This window comes from Balaenoptera ricei, chromosome 1 (genome assembly GCF_028023285.1).
Source record: "Balaenoptera ricei isolate mBalRic1 chromosome 1, mBalRic1.hap2, whole genome shotgun sequence".
Classification (NCBI taxonomy): Eukaryota; Metazoa; Chordata; class Mammalia; order Artiodactyla; family Balaenopteridae; genus Balaenoptera; species Balaenoptera ricei.
In genome coordinates, this window is record NC_082639.1 from 80758145 (window position 1) to 80780091 (window position 21947).

General features: G+C 41.4%; 1 protein-coding gene across 7 annotated transcripts in view; it reads right to left on the reverse strand.

Moving 5' to 3' along the window:
• TGFBR3 (transforming growth factor beta receptor 3) overlaps positions 1 to 21947 on the reverse strand; it is a 200773-nt gene that overhangs the window by 57556 nt on the left and 121270 nt on the right. For all 7 annotated transcript variants that reach the window (XM_059926248.1, XM_059926253.1, XM_059926273.1 and 4 more), the window contains exon 4: positions 17686 to 17823. In XM_059926248.1, coding sequence (XP_059782231.1) covers positions 17686 to 17823 — 138 coding nt within the window. The remainder of the gene's footprint in view (positions 1 to 17685; positions 17824 to 21947) is intronic.

The window sequence follows — 21947 nt, forward strand, 5'->3', positions numbered from 1 at the left end:
TCTAGACTGCAGGGAGACAAGGAGCAGGAGACCAGTAGTAGACTTCTGGAATAATCCAGGGGAGAAAGAACAGCAGCTCACACCAGGGAGGTGGAGGTGGAGGTGGACACGTCGATACCTAAAGCCCCAGGTCTTTATTTTATCAGCTTGAGACTCCTTCCCTTACACCTTCCCTTACATCCTTCCCTTACACCGGCGCTTCTGTAATATAAATCAAACTCTTTAGACCCGTATTTCAACTCTGTAAAGACCACATATACATCCTCATTCTGTTCGCTGTCAAAAATCTCTAAATTTCATGTGTGCGCCAGCTACACATTCATCTAAATCCCTGAGAAGCTGAACCAGACAAGGCTGAGGTCTGTGACTTACAGGCACGCTCCCACGCTGACCCAAGCACATTAAACAGCACTTGCCCAGGTTGTTCGCCAACTACAAAGTAACCCAACGGAATTATCCTCATATTGCCTGTAAGGACGTCATGCTAGAACCTGTTAAGAGCCCTCTGGAAATAAAGACATGACACGTCAGTATCACCACTCCTATACCAGTCAGCACTCCAGTCCCTGCCTAATCTTCCTGGTGTGCTGTCTGTCCTTACCGGAGTCCGGCTTGGGTTAAAGTTTGTGGAAGAACAGAGATATAAAGAGAATAACAAAAAACAAGACATAGAAGGAAAAATAGTATTTTTCTAATAGGAGAAGTGGTTACAATCACTATTGCAAGGATAATAACTACATGACTAAATATGGAATTGTTTTAAAAAAGTGTTAAAGAGCAAGGGTTTTTTTGTGTGTGTTTTTTAAACATCTTTATTGGAGTATAATTGCTTTACAATGGTGTGTTAGTTTCTGCTGTATAACAAAGTGAATCAGTTATACATATACATATATCCCCATATCTCCTCCCTCTTGCGTCTCCCTCCCACCCTCCCTATCCCATCCCTCTAGGTGGTCACAAAGCACCAAGCTGATCTCCCTGAAGAGCAAGGGTTTTATATTTGGATAAAGTGGCAGAAACTTTCCAAGGCAATTCATTCCCTCCCCCATCTTCCACCTTATTCGTAGGTCCTTGTGCTGCTACCACCACACTTCCGGCCCTTATGTCTCAACCAACCTAGTATCTCAACCATTACAGTAACCTCCTGCTGTCCAAGCTGCCAACCCTGTCTCTCTCCAACCCTCACCCATACTGTCACCAAGGAGATCTTTCTACGAAGTAAACACATGATGAGGCAGGATAGCATCTAAGCATCTGACTTGGCACATGACCAGAGAGGGCCTCTGCCTGCCCCACTTCCCACCACTCCCCCAAGTACTCGCCATATGGAACCACTCACAATGGCAGAACACATCATGCTGCTTCAGATCTCCTGAGTCTTTTTACATCCTGTTCCCCACCTGGCTTGCTCACCACCTCTTGCTCGCCTGGTAACCGTTCCTTGTCCTCCACAGGTTTTCACTTTCTCTGTAAAACCTCCCAGACTCCCTTTCTTTCCTTGGGATGGAGCTACCCTCCGTGCCTTGTGCACACCACTAGCCCAGCCCTTCTCTCGCATGAACTGCTATTATTTACCAGCAAACCTGCCACCCCACTTGACAATCACTTGAAGGCCAAGAGAGCGCCTAGTTCGTTCTGAATCTCCTGGCCTGGCAAGGTGCTGGGCACAAAGCAGGGACTCAGTGATTGCTTGTTGAATGAAAGCTCAATGGTGTTACTTACAGGAAAGGCTATGCCATAATTTCTTCATTCTCACAACGCTTACTTCCCTCACTGCCCAGAAATGATCTTTCAGCCAGGCTTTAAAGCTAGTATTTGATTTTTCATCTAATAGCTCCACCTAAAAACCAATTATTAAATCATTTAGTAGTTCCATGTCTCCCCGCAGAATCCACTAAACTTTCCTCCTGCTTGCTAATTAAAACCCAGTCCTCTGACATTCCCTGACATGACAAACATCTTCCTGTGGGAACAAACAGAGCCCTGAGCTCTGAGAATCCTGAATCTTAGCAAGCATCCATTGAAGGGGCAAACGTGAAGCACCTGACTGTCCAACAAGCCCCAGGCTTCAAAATGCACACTGAGGCCACCCCTTCTCCCGACTGCTCTTCCCTACTGAAACCAAGCACAGCATTTGTATTTTACATTCTGGTTATGCTACCAGACTTTTTAAAAAAGCAGAACATTACTCTCTCTGCCAGTGCTGGGAGTTTTATTACAAGAACTTACGGCTAGGCAACAAGAGCCAAGTTTATTATTTTTTCTGGATCAGATTCAACAACCTTGTCCAAAAGAGCAAGAAACAAGCAAAAGAGGCAACCAGCCCTTTTGTTTCCACACCTGCGTTTAAGCTTTAACTCTTAAAGTCCTAAGCAGACCCACTGAAGCCTCAAGATTGATCTCCCAAGCCTCAGTGAAGGGAACCAAATGCCGGCTAATGGGTGAAGACACCATTTTCCTGGAACTGAGGCTCTTCGTCTTAGCACTTATCTCAGCACATCAGCTGACTCAGAGGCCTGGCGGTTGCCTCACAGTCTCTCTGCGGCCTCCCCCAAGCTGAAGTGGTCTTCAGTGAGGAGGGAGAGAGCATCTTTGCTGAGGATAATGCCATATTGTAAGGCCTCACCTAGTCCTACCCACCTCCTCCCACCTCGTCCACGTTCCCAGATGAAAATGCAGGCCTCACGTAATTGCACGGGTGGCAATTGAGTTTCCTCTGAAGTTTCCCCTCATCTCCTTCATGTCTACTCACATGTTACCTTCTCGATGGAGCCTATTTAAAATTACAATCCAACCACCCGGCAGCCCCCACTCCAGCACTCTGACTCCCTCACACCTGCTTTACATCTTCTTATTTCTAGATTAGAGTATAATATAGCCAGCTTCTAAACTACCGTGTAATTTACTTATATATTATGCTTATAGCCCATCTCCTCCCACTAGAATGTAAGCTCCTTCAGAGGCTGGGATTTGAGCCTGCTTTGTTTATGGGCATATCCCAAGCGCAGTGTTGGGTATAGAAAAGACACTCAATAAGTATTAAATGAATGTATGAATCCTGAGGTCCCATTAATTGGCAGTGGCTACCTCAAGTTCTGTGCTGGGCAGAATTCTGAGGTCATATTCAGGAGCAGTGGAGAAAGGGGAATGAGTGCCAGGGTCAATCATGCGTCTGCCAGGGGCTCAGGGCAGGCTTTCCTGGCTCTATGGCTGTCCAGTACAGTAGCCACTGGCCATTGAGAGCTTGAAATGTTGCTAGTTAAATTGACCTGTGTCATAAATGTAAAATACACACCAGATTTTGAAGACGTAGTAAAACCAGTGTTAAGAAGAAATCTCACTGCTTCCCGAAGTGGGATCCTCAGATCAGTGTATCACAGAAAGAAGTATGTTAAAATGCAGGTTCCAGGGTGGGGGTGGGAATGTAGGGTCAGGCAACTGCATTATAATCCTCTGCCCACTACCCCATGATTCCCAGGCATACTTGAGGATCACTGCTCTGTGCCATAGATAAAAATATTATGTAAACTCCAATCTTTGTAAAGCGTGAATAGGATTGCTTGGAGAACAAGCAAGAATTTTCTCCCCTGCACTGGTTAAAAAAAAGCTAAGAGGGTGAGAGTAAAGCCAAGTCATTTTTGGAGTCATCTTCTTCTGTATCTAAAAAGATAGAAATGGGCCCTGTGAAATGAGGAGCCATAGCTCCCCAATGATAAAGAAATGCTTGCTGAAATCTCAGAGGAAAATCTGTTCCAGGAATCAAGCTCTCTCTCTCTCTCCCTCTCTCTCTTTCACACACACACACACACACACACACACACACACATGCACACCCAATAGCTGGGCTGTGGTCCATTTGGAGCCTGAGTTATCGCTTGGGTGAGCGCCTGCTATTCAGGTTACAGCTCCATGAGGCTGCTTTAACTCGCACACGCAACTTCGCACATTTACATGACTTTGGCATTGCTGGAAGTTCAACACTTGCACAATCAGGATCAGCTCCTCTCCCTCTTCTGTCCTGCCCTACCCCCAACCTTTACTATTCCTATTCCTTTTTCTTGACTCTTGCACTGACACATCTCTTTCTGGAGACGCCTGCTTAGGAGAACAGGAAGAGCAAAACAAGAAAAACAAATAAAGCAACGAAAAACACATGGGCATTTCAGAAACACCTGCCATGCCAAGAATTTGCTAGTTCAATTCTAGGGGAAAAAAAGACTTATGGTAAAGTAGAATAGGCATTTCTCTAGAGTTTAGGTTTATGTATAAGTAGGATCTATGCAGATTGGCCTGAGAACTCGTAACAGTGCCCACACAGAAAGGCATTGAGGAGATTATGCTTTGATGTATTTTGTGCATCAAGTCCAGCAAAAACAAACTTACATAAAGTGCTGGAACAGTCTTGAAATATTTACCTCCCAAATGAGGATGGAACCCTACATTCTGAAAGAGGAAAATCACACGTTCTCCCTACCCCAATTCCTGGGAGGACTGTGCTTGCCTAGTTCCTCCAAAGTCTCGTGATATGAAATGTGATCTGAAACATGTTTTTCTACTAACCATATATCATGACTCAATGTTTTTTTCAAAGTTTGTTTTAAAGAAATAATAACTTCCATGCCCATGAACCTACAGTCATAATTCGCAAAGCTACATATTCATGAGCCATGTGATTGTGGTCTCTGCCAGTAGTGCACTCAAGAAACACAAATCCATGCAACCATTTAAAAATTCTTGGATGTTTTAATTTTGTATCCACAACCATATTACTCTGTCCAATAAAATGAATTAAAATATATTCAACAATTTTTCTCAAAACATTCATGATGATCATTCTCTGCTTTTAATTTTTATTCCTGTTGAAATATAAAGAATAAAGGATTTAAAGTGCCTTCTGTTCTTAATGCCCTACATGTTTACACATGTCCAAGAGGAAAGCTCTGAGATGCTACCCTCCAAATAGAAACACGCACAAACTTGAACGTGAGCCAGTACAAAAGCAATACTCTAATCTCCCATGGAAATGTTACAAAAACAATAGTATATGTAAATACATATATACACAAAGACAAGCAAAATAACTCACTGCATCTGAAAGATGAACTCAGTCCCCACAGGTTACCAAATTAATGAAGCATAAGCTGCTTTATAATATAGAGTTTTCCAAAGTAGAGCCCCAGGCCACACAGGGATCCTCAATGACCTTACAAAATCATCTCTTGAGACTCTTAAATTTATCCTTCCCCATCTTCCAATGCAGCATGATGTTAGAAGGAGCTTGACTCAAAATTTAAAGTGTATTTATCATCTAAAGGGTGTTTTTCAGGAAAAAACAATAAAATGTTGGCATCATTACCAGTACTTGCCATGATCCTCAATCTATTGTGGCCCTCCAAGTGTACTTCTGGGAAATCCCTAAGAAGGATTCTTTCTTCTATTTTTCTTTTAAGTTACATCCAATCTGCCAACCCAGGTTCAAGGGCACAAACTGAATTTTACAAACAGTTGGCTCCAAATAGGTACCTAGAATTCTCTTTACAGAGTTCCTCTTCATCAAGACTGACAATCTAAGTTCAATTTTGCAGACAAGGAAACTGAGGCTCAAAGAAGCTAAAGAATCTGCCTGAGGCACAGAGTTGGTAGAAAGCAGGATTGACCACAGAACCAAACACCTCATTTCTCACTTGAGAGCTCTTTCTACTCCACCTCCATGAAGTAGTTGCTACTAAGCTCAAGAAATCAGTAGAGTAGGGTAGACAGGAGCCCCTGGACCCTGGATTAATAGAACACTGGGAGAGAAAGTCACACAGGCGCTTACTGATCATTTAGTGCATGTTTCATAGATTCTGAATCCTCACATCTGACAACTGAAGAAACTGTTGTCAGAGTTTCTTCTGAGAGGTTAGGTAAAGCCCCAGATTACATAATTTTAGCAAGGGATGAGTGCACATTCAAACTGCGCCTGCAGGACTCCAGAAACTATGCAATACAAACCCAGGCTTTTACAAGAGTGACAGGGGAAAGCAGTAAGGCAGAGGAGCGGGTTGTGCCTTCTCTACCTCTTGCACAGTCTCCCGGTCAGGTTGTTTCCTTCTCTCTCTCCCCGCCACCTTCCCCAGAAGCTGGAGGAGCTATGCTGGTGAAAGTGGAGGAGAAAGGGAATGGAAGGGGCAGACAGAAAATCGTAGTGACTGTTATGGAAGCAAAAAATTGCTTGGCTGGAAGAAGAGAGATCTGCTATAGTAAACAACAACAGCAACAAAAACTGCCAAAGAATCTGAAAATGATCGAATAGAGACTACAGTAGATCTAGCATGACGAGAACCTCAGGCTGTAAAAATTTTAAATACAAGTGCTTCTGTGACGTTCAGTTTTATATGTCAATTTGGCTTGGCTATAGTCTCCAGTTATCCAATCAAACACTAATCTAGTTGTTGCTGTGAAAGTATTTTGTAGATATAATTAAAGTCCACAATCAGGTGGCTCTAAGTAAGGGAGATTATCTTAGATAATCGTGTGGGCCTGATCAATCGGTTGAAAGGCCTTACGAGCAGAGCTGAGGCTTCCCTGAGGAAGAAGAAATCCCACCTGGAGACAGCAGCTTTGGCTCCTGCCAGAGAGTTCTGGCTGCCCTTCCTGACTACCGGCCCTACAGGTTTCTGACTTACCTTGCCTGTCCCAACAGTGTCATAAGCTGATTTCCTGTAATAAACCTCTCCCCATATATACCCACAGCTGGTCCCCTTTTTCTGGATAACCCCTGACTGACAGCTTCTGTGAATGGCTGATGTAGGCCCCAAGAGAAGTGGAGCTGCATATTCTGGCCCAGAAACCACAGATCTAAGAACACTTTGGGGGAAAAGGGTTCTAAAGGACATTTCCTTGGGGGGCAAGATGAAGGTGGGGCCTCCAACCCAAAACAACTGTTTGGAGCCCTCTTGAACTTCCTAAGCTTAGCTTTCAACCAAAGGCAGGCCGTGTATTTGTGCCCACCCCCATTTTCCAGTCTACATTTCACAGTCTCTGAAGACGACTACGGTGATCTCCTATGCCAAAGCCGAGACGGCTGAACTGAACACATTTAACAGCAATGAAGAAATGATCCCCAGAGGGCTAAGAACAGATGCAGATATTAAAGCAGGGCATCCTGGTGGAGCTGATCCAGAGACAGGACAACCAGAGGAGCCCAGGAACACAATATTGCTGGGAAAGCAGCCAAGAAGCAGTTTTTAAATCCTTACCCGAATGACGTCCCTCAGAAGGGTCACCCAACTACCTTCCTTGCACTATCTGTGACTGAGGGATAATGGCAAGGGCTCCAAGCAAAGGGGGAAAAGAAACAGGGAAAGAGGGGCTCAAAACACCTGGGGGGGTTTAATCACTTTTAGAATGCTTTGCTACTTTTAAGGCAGCAGCCACTATAGCTCACTTCCAGCCATTGGTAGAGCAACTGCAGCACTATTTCAGAAGCTTCACATGGTGTCTAGGAATACTGTCATTATGTACAGTCAGATGTGGTCAGGACCACCTCCCACATCTAGGTCTTGGGGAAAATCATTTATCCTAGGTATCTTCCTCTGCAAAGGAGAGCCCTGGACCAGATGACAGTGGGTAATTAAAATCTAATATCCTGGACTTCCCTGGTGGCACAGTGGTTAAGAATCCACCTGCCGATGCAGGGGACACGGGTTAGATCCCTGGTCTGGGAAGATCCCACATGACGCAGAGCAACTAAGCCTGTGCGCCACAAGTACTTAGCCTGCGCCCTAGAGCCCGTGAGCCACAACTACTGAGCCCGCATGCTGCAACTGCTGAAGCCCGCACGCCTAGAGCCTGTGCTCTGCAAAAAGAGAAGCCACTGCAATGAGAAGCCCGTGCACCACAACGGAGAGTAGCCCCCACTTGCCGCAACTAGAGAAAGCCCGCATGCAGCAACGAAGACCCAATGTAGCCAAAAATAAATAATAAATAAATTTATTAAAAAAATATCTAATATCCCTGCCTCACCTATTACTCCCATTCAAAGTATAACTTCATTCAATCCCAGTGTCAAAATCTGGGATATGTGATGTAAAGGGAGAAAGTAGGGGGAGTCTAGTCCAAACTACTAATCCCCATCATTAAAAAATATATATATATTTTTTATTATTATTTTTGCTAATATTTACTGAGCACTTACTTTGTGCCAGGCACTATTCTAAGCACTTTACACAGGTTATAGCCACCACTCACTGTGTGACCATGCACAAGTTAACTCAACCTCTCATTGTGTCAGTTTCCTCATCTTAAAATGAGGATAATAAGAGTACTTACTTCATAGGCTTGTTATGAAAATTAGAGATCAAATGGGCAGTGGCCACTGTGGGCTTTTGCCAGAGATGGCAGATGGATAAGCCCCTGACTTCCAGGTACAACCTGCTTCCTAGTATCGCAGCTATGTCATTCACCACCCAAAAAGGACAAGGCAGAAGGAAGCAAACCAGTGATGACTCCTTGGTCCAGGGGCATTAAAAGTTTGCGACAAAGACCCTAGGCCATCTGGGGACAGGGTATAAGGATCAAGGGCAAAGGCAGATCCTGAGATATAAGTTCCACTCTGGACAAAGAAATAAGGAAGACTAACAGGGCTTCTTCCTCCCCTGAAGAAATCTGCTCCCAAGCCAGAGAGCTGGATGACGGAGGCCTGAAATGCCAGAACTGGGTTGCCTCAAATAAACCCAACGACTCTCCCTAGGAACGAGTCAGGCCATCCTGCAGTCATTTTCAGAGACAAGGAATGTCAGCTACCTGTGGGGAACGCTTACCAAGGGCCTCACTGTCTGCAATTTATGAGAGGACCAAGGCAACGCCAATGAGCTTTCAAGTCAGTCTCACCAGAATTTCCCAGGAGACAGATTTCCCCCATCCCATGACATGAAAAAAATACTCTGCAATCTCTCGTAACAAAACATTTGCTTTTTCTACCAAACAGCTCTCTGGAGGCTGTCCATCACATTAACCAAGGGCACTAGAGATGTAACATTTGATACAATTGCCCAATGCTTGGGAAGGGCAGATTCATCAGATTACCCGATCAGCCTTTAGCAGTAAAGCCTTAAAGGGCAGCATGGGACTCTACACAAAAAAACATCAACCTTCTGCCACAGAGCCATGACAAAGCAAGTCCAGCAGAGGCAGGAAAAGTCCATGCTTGCGTGAACCCTTCAGGACAGGATGTCTTGATCAGGAAGAATACACCCAGGCAAACCTCCTAAGGCCAAGGGGCCACTCACTGACAACATTCATCAGCTTTAATACAACGAGTTAGGATAAATCCTAGGAAGTCTTTCAAAAACTCTTTCTGGACCAGGATTACCAGCCCAAACTGGACTCTTTCCAACGCTCTAATTACCTCAGTGACATTTAGGAAGAGCTCTCTCACCACAAAAGGGCCAGAAACTCACTCCTAGGAAATATGGTAGTTGACCGACCCTAGTTCATGAGAGGATCAAGCCCCTTATAATTAAGGCTCTTATGGACAAGCCACAAAACCAAGAGATAAGCAGCCTCTGGAACAAAAATGCCTGGTACACAACCACTTGGAATATCCCACAGGACACAGTGAGTCATTCCACAAGAGATATTTTTAAAAAAGAAAAAGGAAGAACCAATCTTGAAACATTTAGTTATTTAATCTGCCTTTAAGAGAGAATTTATGTGGGGAGAGACCTCACTGGAAAATCCAAAATGGTATATTCAGACTCCTATATATAGGGGTGACACTTCTGGTTGAGCAAAAAGCCGTGCTTGGGTCTGCAACCCTGAGCCCTCTACCACATGCTGCTCCCCGGTCAGTTTCACAGAAGCAGCTGCCTTAACTGCACTTGGAATAAGAGGATTCTCATTTTCTCCAGTTTTCAGGATCCAACGGTGGTACTTCCCAGTCTCGTGACCATCTCTCCCACATCACGGGAAGCTCCTTGAGGGCAGGGCAATCCACCCCATTTCTCTCTGGAGCCTCCACACTTAGCACAGTTCCCAGCAGGCACTGAAAACTGGGTGTTGGACGAATGAACAAGTAGATACAGAAACCGTCATATCAGGTATGCTAATGTCATGTTTTTCTAAACATGGGGAGAACTGCCAAACAAGAGAAAGGAAGAAGTTCGAAAAGAAAAAAAAAAAAAAAAAAAAATCATTTCCAGGTTTTTAAATGCAACACAGTAGAGAATACAGAAATTTTTCAAAAGTTCCCTCCTCCACAAGCAAACTTGAATGTCTGAGTTATTCAGAGGGCATTTTTGGACGCTCCGTGTCCAGTTACACATCACTTGGATTCAGAAAAGGAATTTCTGAACATGCGCTGTGGTACAGGCCGTGCATGTCCCTTCCTAGAGCAGCGCTAAGCACACATCTGGGGCTATTTAACAACTGATTGGAAATTTCGCCTTCTGATTTCCAGTTAAATACTGGGCACAGGAAAACAAATAGCACTTGTTTTTCACTGAGCCTTGTTAGTCATCCAAACTGCAGTGCAGACCAGAGAACTGCCTGTGGTTTGGTGGCAGAGCCCCAACATATTTGGACCTTTCCCCCCCCCAAGTTTAAGTGAAAGGAATAAACCGATTTTGGCAACCTCAGCTTCTTCACCCACCCACCCCGCTCAAAAACACAAAACAAGGTTTTAAATATTAAGCATGTTCCTGGTATTAATTTACATTTTTCATTAGGGTTAAATTTTTATTTGTTTTTAATCCAAAGCCAAGAGCATAGCATTTGGTTTCTCTCATTTATTTCAATTGCCCTACTCTGATATTTACTTGGATTTGCTGAAGAGGCAATGTTCAGATTACCATTTTCTGTTTCCAGTTAAACTGGGATATAATATGTAGCAGTTGTACTATCAAAGAATGAGAGTTTGAAAGCTGGGAGGAACTTCAGAGATTGACTAGTACCACCTCCTCACTTTAGAGATGAGGAAACTGAGGCTTGGGTAGTTAAGTGATTTTTTCCGGTGATTGATGTATATAACTGGTTAGTGGCAGAACCAAAGACAAATACTTGGGCCTCCTGACACCCAGGCCAGAGTGTTAACTAGAAACAAAAATCTGAGTTACCTCTAGGTAGAACTGCCAGATAAAATCAGGACACCTAGTTAAATCTGAATTTCAGATAAACAATGAATAACTTTTTAGAATAAGTATGCCCCAAATATTGGAAACTCTACCTCGAAGACCAATATCCCCTTCGACTCCCCACCTTCATTCAAACACACACACATTTACATGCATTTCTTTCCTGATTTTACTGATAAATGGCTGGGAAAAATAAATCATAGTACTGTAATCCCAACAGTGAATGAGGTTGGAAGAAGTTGCTGCTTATTTCTTGAGACTTTCCTAATCTTAAAATACATTTTCCCCCTCACGAGCATGCAAAGCAACAAGCCTCATGTCAAAGGGCTGCAAAGGCCCCTGGATTAGACATTTCATGTTATTAGAAGCCAGGCATTAGGGTCTCATCTAGAGAATTTCTGCTTGTCCTAGGGTTCTAAGTCTGTAGACCTTTTAGGAGAGAGTGCTTAGGTTTGTAATACAAATAAAGCAAGATTTTTTTAAATAAAAATCATGGAATAAAGTAAAATGATTTTAAAGTTTGGTTCACTGATTTTACAACATCACTTTTGAAAAGAATGCTGCAGCAAGTTTTTTTTCTAAGAGCTTTATTGAGATATAATTCAACCTTATTATAATTCTATTATATAAACTACATAAACATGATTATATATTATAATTCATCCTTATAATTCACTTTATTGAGACATCATAATATTCCTCCTTTTAAACTGTACAATTCAGTGTTTTTAGTGTATTCACAATTGTGGTAATAATCACCACTACCTAATTTCACAAAATTTTTATCACTCCCCCCGCCCCCACCCGAAGAAACTTCATACCGTTAGTAGTCATTTCCCATCTTCCCCTCCCACTATCCTTTGCCAACTACTGATCTACTTTCCATCTCTATGGATTTGCCTGTTTTGGAAATGGAAATGGAATCATACACTATGTGGCCTTTTGCATCTGGCTTCTTTTATTTATGTTTTCAAGGTCCGTCCATGTTTCGGTATGTATCATACTTCATTCCTTTTAATGGCCAAATAAAATTCTATTGTATGGATATACCACTTTTTTATCTGTTCATCAGTTGATGGACATTTAGGTTGTTTGCACTTTTTTATTATTATGAATAATGCTGTTATGAACATTTGTGGACAAGTTTTTCTATGCACATATGTTTTGCCCAATTGTCTTCCAAAGCACCATTTTACCTTCCCACCAGCAAAGTATGAGAGTTCCAATTCCCCTATATCCCCAACACCACTTGTTCTTATCTGCCCTTTTTATTATAGCCACCTAGTGGGTGTGAAGTGGATTCTCATTGTGGTTTTAAATTTGCATTTTCCTAATGACTAATGATTTTGAGCATCTTTTCATGTGTTTATTGGCCATTTGTGTTTTTTCTCTGGAGAAATGTCTATTCAAATTGTAGCATGTTTTTAAAGACAATCTGGTACTGTGGCTCTTCCTAATCTTTTTTTAGCAACCTCAAGTTAAAAGTTCAGACGTCTATTACACAGTTGAGCTACCATACTTCTTCTTTGATGCAGAAATAATTGCATAAATAAAAATAAGCTTAGATGATCCTTCTAAGAGAGTTTTACTTGTAGTTTCAACATGACAGACTGAGAGAGTAGGATTATTTTTATTTCTGATTGCTCTGAAGGATAACTCTAACCTACCCAGTTTTCTCTGGGCTATCCCTACACCCTGCAAAAGAAAACCTATGAGGCTGTGAGAACTCCACTGCGCGCATGCGCGCCTGTGTATATGTGTGTGTGTGTGTGACATACTCAAAGATCCACTACTTCACACTCAGCCTGAGATAACCACTCTCATCCATTCCCATTTCCTGGGTAACCAGAACAACCAGATAAAGGAACTGCACTTGCAGAGGAAACTCAATCCCACTTTCTCCCTACATGACACACTCCCTCTTGCCTGCACTGTGGAATCAAGAGAAGGACTAAAAAGATTTGACAGTAGAAAACAGATACCTTTTTCAGACGGTATTAAAATATCATGTTTTCAGTCACCCTCGTGGGTGGCTGAGACATTTTGAGTAACACAAGGTCCTGCTAACTAATTATGAAAGGTTTCCTTTTTTAAATTGGGCAGTTATAATAATGCAGACATGACAACTTAAAAGGTTCACCCTGATAGATGAGTAGATGCCATTACTAGAACTTTTCTCACAACCCTACTTAAAAATAATTATAATAACTGTTGGGAATTCCCTGGTGGTCCAGTGGTTAAGACTGTGTGCTTTCACTGCTGAGGATGCGGGTTCAATCCCTGGTTGGGGAACTAAGATCCCACAAGCTGCGCGGCACAGCCAAAAATTTTTAAAAAATTTTTAAAATAACTGTTAAAGTATTGTAACTCTACACAGAAAGTAAAGACAGCTTTAGGACAGTAATGCAAATCCTTCAGCAATATATAAAGGAGGAAGCAAGGACATACACATCTTCGACTGAGAGTCAGGGGACCCACCCTCTCTCCTCAGCTCCCTTAAGCTCTCCAGGTAACCTTGGAAAAAACACTGATGGAAATGGCTAAGCCTCAGTTTCCAAAGATTCCATGGGCCTTCCGAAGTGTTTGGATGAAACACTTTATGTAAAATAATTTAGTTATCTTATCCCTAACCTTCAACTCTTAACTACAATAAATGGATAAGTGAAACACACCACTGATTTTCTATCCAGATCCCTCTGCTGCAATGGCTGTCAAGTCATTCATTTCAAGTTACAGAGACCAAGGGAAGAGCTTGCCTTGCCTTCTTTCTTTCAGCACAGTCTCTATTAGGGAGAGCTGCCCAGCTTGTGAGAGAACTTGTATCACTCGTCGTCTAACGATCTGAGAACCTGAATGAACAACAAATGCTCCACCATCTCTTCCAGGCCATGAGGGAATGCACAGAGAGAGAAAACCATTTTCCCTAAAGAAGGCCTGCTGGACAGCAAGGCAGAGTTCATGTGTCCCACAACTTAAATCCTTGACTTCTCCCAGTGCTGCCTCCCTTGTGTTGGTAATTTGAGATTTATCACTTGATCTACAATCTCCTTACATGGCATAAACTCCAAATAGGGTTGATGTTCAATTGTTTACTAAAACCGTCTCCCGTGGTTCATTGTTAGTGCGCCTTAAGCTGATGGCCAAGAAGCAGTTCTTACAGATATTAAACAAAATTAAAGCAAATAAATAATAACTAGGAGTAAGATACTTTCCCTTAAAAGTCACAGAGAGGCAGTTTGAAGAAAGAATCCAGAAAGTGATCAGTACAGCTATGATATATGTGGCCCACACTTTTCATCTGGACCTACAGCCCAGAGAAATGGGAACTCCTTTCAATCTGGGGTCGGCCAAGCTAGACATTTCATAATTAGAAATGTAAATTCAACATCCTTCCCAAGTGTTCTTTACTATGACTAATAATAAATAGCAACAAAAATGGTAGGTAATGTTTATGAAATTATCAGTGCCAGGTCCCATACTAAATGTTTTACATGTAATCTCACTTAATCAAGAAAACAACCTCATGATGTAGGGACTATTATCATCCCCATATTACAACTGAGGAAAGTCAGGCTTAGAGAAATTAAATACTTTTCCCAGGTTCTGCCTGGATTCAAACCAGGGTAGGCAAAGCCTTTGCTCATAACCTCTCTATAACCTGCCCAATGTGGTAGCCACTAGCCTCTCATAGCTATCGAGCTTCCGAAATGACTAGTGTGCTTAAGGAATTGTATTTCTGATTTTAGTTAATTTAAAAAAAATTCTAATATTTATTTATTTATTTATTTAGGCTGCGCTGGGTCTTAGTTGCGGCACACAGGATCTTCGTTGCAGCATGTTTAGTGGCAGCATGCAGGATCTTTAGGTGGCATGGGGACTCTTAGTTGTGGCATGCATGTGGGATCTAGTACCCCGACCAGGAATGTAACCCGGGCCCCCTGTATTGGGAGTGTGGAGTCTTACCCACTGGACCACCAGGGAAGTCCTCTGATTTTAGTTAATTTAAATTTAAATAGCTACACACAGCTAGTACCTACAGTATTGGATGGTGCAGCTCTGCACGATAATGGCTAAATGAGCATATGACTTTATAATCATGGCCCTTAGTCTTACTATCACAAATGCCTGTAATTACAGGAGATTGACAATGCTTATAAGTATGAAGGGAGCCAGTTTAGCATAAGAGCTTGTAGAGTTAAGTCCTATATGGGTTTGAGTCTCAACTCTGCCAGTAATTAGCCAAGTGATTTGGGTCACTACTTAACCTCTCTAAATCTTAGTTCCTCATCTGTGAATGCATCTGTAAAATGGAGTAAATCATCACAGGGTTATTATGAGAATTAAATAAGATAAAGTATTAGAGCACTTATGCAATACCTGGAATGTACTGAGTGCTAAATAAATGTGCTGATAATAGTAATAACAACTAATTCTGACTTTTGGACTTTTAAATTTAGAAGTAATGAGAGTTTCAATTCTCAGAAAAGGCTATAATTTAAGTTATTAGTAACTCTTATCTTGTAAATGTACTTTTGAGTTTAAAAAAGTTTTATTTTGAAAATAATTCACATTTACCAAGTTGCAAATATAGTACAAAGACTCATGTACACTCTTTAACTAGATTCCCCAGTTTTCAACACCTTGCCATATTTGCTTTATTATTCTATCTACACATTAATTTTTTTCTGAATTATTTGGCCCTTTAACCCTTAATGCTTAAGTGTATTATGTTTCCTAAGAAGGATATTCTCTTATATAAGAAAAGTGCAATTATTAAATCTATGAAATATAACATTGATACAATACTTTAATCTATAGGCTCAATTCCAATTTCTCCTATTGTCCCTATAATGTCCCTTATAGCAAGGGTGCCACTCCCTAACCAGGGATCACATGTGTCTTTTTAGCCTCCTTCAATCTGGAATGGCTCCCCAGTCTTTCTTTGTCTTTCATGACTAACATTTTTGCAGAGTACGGGCCAAGTTATTTTTTTTTATTTTTTATTTTTTTAAAGAAATTCACGTTCATTTATTTATTTATTTATTTATTAATGACTGTGTTGAGTCTTCGTTTCTGTGTGAGGGCTTTCTCCAGTTGTGGCAAGTGGGGGCCACTCTTCATCGCGGTGCGCGGGCCTCTCACCATCGCGGCCTCTCTTGTTGCGGAGCACAGGCTCCAGATGCGCAGGCTCAGTAATTGTGGCTCACGGGCCCAGTTGCTCCGTGGCATGTGGGATCTTCCCAGACCAGGGCTCGAACCCGTGTCCCCTGCATTGGCAGGCAGATTCTCAACCACTGCGCCACCAGGGAAGCCCTGGGCCAAGTTATTTTATTGAATGTGACCCAATTTAGTTTTCTCCAGTGTTTCCTTATCATTAGACTCAGATCATATGCATTTTTGGCTAGAATAATAATTAATTTAAGACCACGTAAATATACTGTTCCTCAAACTCCCTCCACCACCACTAGATCTAGTATCTGTTGATGACTCTTGCCTAATCAACTTTTACTGTGATGGTTACCAATTGATGATTTTCTAACTCCATCATTCATTCTATATCAATTGATTGGTAATCTTCTATAAAGGGGAGCTTTCCCTTCTCTCCTTTTTACTCATTTATTTATCTACTTTTTAACTGTATTGACTATGGATTCTTACCTTATTCAATGGGGACCTTTGAGTTAAAAGTACTCTTCAAATACAAGTGACAAGAAACTACAGAACTGAATTAAGAATCATTAATTAGGCAAAATGTATTCATTGTGCAAGACGAAGACTATTAACTGAGGCCTCTTCTTGTTTTGATTGCTTGTAGGCAAGAGAGGTTTAAGAGTCCAAGGCTCTGCAGTTGAGGACACCAGCACGTAGCTCCAGCAATAGACAATGTGAGTTATCACTGTGAAGTGCACTGTTGCTCATCATCAGACATGATATCATACCCCAAATATTCTATCCAAACAACCCATCAATTTCTCCACAACTAGCAAACTTGAATGTTCTGGCAAACTCAAAAGGACATGATTTACAAATAGTAGGTAATATTTGGATCCTTCCACAAGAGCTGGGTTCCAACTTTTTTATAAAATACAAATGTTTTCATTTTGGAGCTCACTGTGTTACTTTCTCAACAAACAGATCCTCATATCAGAAATTAGGCCTGTGTTATACACAAATAAAATGGGTTTGTGCGTATTTATTTTGCGGTCAGAGACCACACACCTAATGGCTACTTATGATATTTACATTGCTCCTGGTACTATGGGGATGGGGAGAGGCGGTCTCAGAGCTGAGACCAAAGCTCAGGCCACACAAAGTATGACTGCAGATCCTGCTCTATCGTGCAAGAGAGACCGGACTCTCCATCCACAGAAGAGGGCATGTGAATGGTATTTGTTTTCTGTGAATGCTTATCGATGCCATCCAAATATCACTAACAGCAAAATCCAAACTTAATACACTGTGGACTCTGGTATTATTTCGATGAAATAAGCCTTTTAAAAAGCCTTGCAAAATTTTAGGGTCATTATATCCTTATGCTAAGGATCACTTTGGGAGGGTTTCAAACACTTACCAAGAAAAGTCTGGAGACGCCAATTGCAAGTCTCTCTGTCTTCAGATGCCAAACCAGGGGCTGTGGGGAGTTGAGCAGGAACACGACAGGCTTGTGGTGAATGTAGACTGAGGAGATGGGATTCAGGTGCAGAGTAACCTAGGAAGAAACAAAGAGAAGTCTTAGCACTGGCTTTCCATTAAAATCACTTGGCACAGAATCTGGAAGTCTTTTTCACAGTTCACCATTAACAGAAACAAGCTATAAGCTAGTTCAGATTCTGTGGATTAGATATATTAGGTTGAACTAGATGATACTGCCAATATTTGACCATTTTTTAACTATAAAAAATAGCTATATCGTGTGGTTCAACCCACACTAATTTCAACCAAAACATGAATCAGCTCCTAGTAATGGCAGAATACAAATAAACAGAACACTTTTTTTTTCAAAGTTGGCAAAGGCAAAATAAAGGTTACCTTCCCTCAGGACTACCTTATCCTTCAAGTCAAATGACCAAGTTCAAAATTGGAGTACAGAATCAATCACCTGGGGGCATGTCATCCCTCTGGATCACCAAAGAAATGACTTTGTTCTCTTCCAGGTAAACTCCAACCTCTCTCTATAAAGTTAAGTGAGTTCTGCCAAAGAAAAGTGCCGAAAGCTAAGGGAAAGGGGCTGCCAAGGGGAGCTGCCAGTGCTTTCATCATCCCAGCTATTAGCTCGAAGGGATTTTCCAAAGAAATGAAGCATAGAGAACACACAGAATAAAAACTGATTGTACACAGTCCCGAGCCAAAAAAAGAAAAAACAGGGAAGAAAACCATGAGTCTGGATAGGAAAACTGTGGCCAGTTTTGATAGCAGATCAAGGACTACTGTAGGTTACACTGTCATCATTAGCATCATCCAAAAGCACCTGTGAGGATATCTGGAAACAGTGGGTTCAGCAACATCCTCCCAGAGCACATCACCCAAGGTCAGTCAACACACACATAGAAAAGCAAAAGGATGAATAAAGAAATACTGAACAGATGCTTTCATATAAGCATGTCTCACACTGGCTTTCTGTACAGAGGGGTGAGGCAAGACCCAAGAATCACGTATTTAAACAAACTGAACTCACCAAAGAGCACCATAGAGTGATAAGAGAGGGAAAGAACAAAAAAGGACTTTAGCTAAAAGGACACAGACTGAGTGATACACTGGGAATGATCGTACATCTCAGCCATAATCCTTATGAGGATTAAATGGTCTAGATCTATGATCTGAATCTATACAATCATCAGGGGTAGAGCACTCAAAGCTGGATTACTTTACTTGATATCTTCCCAGTGGCTGCTGACTCACTCTGATCTCAATGTATCTCTGCCTTTCATTGTAGAGACTGCTTATGACACCAGTGTCACTTACTACAGTGTACTCTCAAGTCACTGATAATAAGGCACTAAACTTAACTTTCTATATCCATGCTTTAGCTCACGATAGGCACTCAGTAAATGCCAACTGGATGTTTGTCTCTACTTTTCAAGGCCACAAAAGTACCTTATTCTATGAATAATTAGCACTATGGTATATAATACCATCTCATTCATTTGCTACTGAGTGTATGTGTCTTAATTTTCAAAATAGACTGCAAATACTCAGTAGGCAAAGGTATGTCTTACGTTTAATACTCTGCTTGATATAGAGTAGATAATTTTTTAATGATGGATTTATCACAACAAATTCATAAATTTATGTTACCTAAAAAGTTTTTTTAAAATCTGATTAATAGGCTCAAAGGAATTTAGTTAGCTAATTTACCAAAAAGTGAAAAAACACATGAGCAAGACTCCAACTGTTGTAAGCTGGGAGTCATTTTAATATTGGCATAAGCATAGTACTAAAAGCAGAGTACTAATGAACAATGATGTCAAGTACAGCTACAGCAAATTAACATGTTCTTTTATTGTACAGAATCTACCTCACAGCATTTTGGAGATGCCGTCCACATCTAGAAATAATCAGACTGATCACCACTATAAACAGGAGAGGCTGTAGAAACAGAGCAGGGGCAGAGGTTCATACTGCAGCATTAACTAAACAGAGAGAGGCACACTACAGAAAGCATACACTATGGAGAGTGAAGAAAGGAGAGATGAAATCATTACTTGTCCAGGAGTACTTGAAAATTGCAAAGAAGCACTCTGTCACTTATAGTATGTGAAAAGTTTCCAGATTTATTCTTTCCAAAACTGTTTATTGAGCACAAAGAATAGCAATGTATACCCACAGAGGGCACATCAACTCTTTTTTGGATGATTTTCTTTGCAGCCCTCAGGCATATGATTCTTCTTGGAGCTCACAGATAAAATAGTAATAAATATATATCTCAAATGAACAAGAATTAAAAAAAAAAAACCTTAGGAAATGAAAAGAAAAATATGTATGAGACACATATTGGTGCTCAAGTCCAAAATGTTCCAGATGGTCAAAAGTGTTGAGGCCTGGCTCATACCATCAAGGAAAGATTTCTAGGAGCCATGGCTCTCTGAGCTTTCCTGGAATCGGTTCCCTCTTCAATATGTGGCAGTGTCTGGCCAAGATGAATCCCCGACTCTGGCACATGGGGCCCAGGCAAAGCCCCAAAAACCATTTGGCAAAGAAGAATTGACATGACGATTGGGAAATTAAAAGAAAAATACTCAATACTTTTTTAAAAAGATCATTTGGCAGGAACAGAGAGTCCCCCAAGCACCTGCTCACCTAATCCCTCAGCAACCTTCCTCCACTTGAATAAATCTTGCTGAAGGGAAGCTAGAGGACAACCAAAAACAACCAACAAAAGAACGAAGGTAGAAAAGGCCCCGGAAATGTGGGGAGAACATACCCATAATAGCTCTTAAAGAATTCCTGGCTAAGGTGCCTAATTTCTCTCAGGCTGAAAAAAAGAAGAAGCGGGGCGGGGGGGGGGGGGGGGCGGAAAAAGAAGAGAAGAAGAAGAAAAAAAAAGAAGGAAAAAATAAAGAAAATCCTCTTTAGAACCAATTATAGATCAGGATAGGCTATAGTTACAAAGGTAAGAGCATTCTGCTGAAGTTTTTTTCCCCTGGGTAAACTGTCCAGTGATCATGGTCTGAAGACCAGAGGTGAGACAGACTGTAGCAAAGAAACAGCCCGTGGAGAAGTGATACAAAGAGTATTCAGTAATTTCCAACTTGAAAATCCAAACAATAGTTTAAAGAGTTGACTCTCAACCCTATGTCAAATTTACGCATAAAAATAAGGGTCATCACTTAGTCCATGGGCAAAACTGAACCCACGTAGCTGTGAAGCTAATGGAGCGAAAGGGATTGCATCTCAAATGAGGAAACAGTGACTAGTCTCTAAATTAGTGGCTTCTTTCTTCACCTTTGGGAGTCATAGAGCACTTGAGAACTTAAGGCAAGTTATGAACGCCGCCCCCCAAACACACCAAAAAACCCCATATGCACATAAATCTTTCTGACCATGTCAGGGAAATACATCCATTGCAGGGCCCATAAACCCCAGGTTAAGTAACCATTAACCCAGGTTAAAGAATCCATTATAGAAGAGTAGGAAAATTCTAATGACAGAATCAGAAACAAAATTATTCCCTGTAATTAAACTAGAAATTACACCTCTAGTCTTAAGATATCATCCCCTCAGGGAAAGAACATGATAGATGACAACTCAGAACTAAAAAATTTTCACATGCAGTTTCTGGGGTTTCAGTGACTTCTTGAAACCATACTTTGACCATATAGTGGTCCATAAAGTCCTGTCCAAGAATTCCAGCTTTAATCACGTTTGTCTCAAACAGTGCTGAATGTTCAGTCTTCCTAATATCGTGAGAAAATACAAGTAAATCTGATCTGTCACATCCCAGATGTAGACACTGTTCCTCATGCACTGCTGACCCCTCCCCCAAATAAAGAAAAGCTAATTGGTCTAATCTGTTCCATGACATCTACTTATATTAGGTCTTCTGAGGCTATCTGTGCACTTCAATAAACTACTAGATGCAATTAATGTAGTTCTCCTATTTTACAAAGAAATTCAAAGTAAATCTTTTTTGAGTACTCTTCTGGGGAATCTGAACACAGTTGTAACAAAAGTCAAGGCCAACTCTCAGGTGCATAAAGCCTCTGAGTGGAAAGACAACCTTCCTATCTCCCATTTAGGAAGCATGTCCCTGCCCACATTATCACCAGAAAACAACAGGGAGAGTTTTCTCTGGACCCTTGTTTGGGTGAAGACTCTCAGCTCTCCAAAGATTAT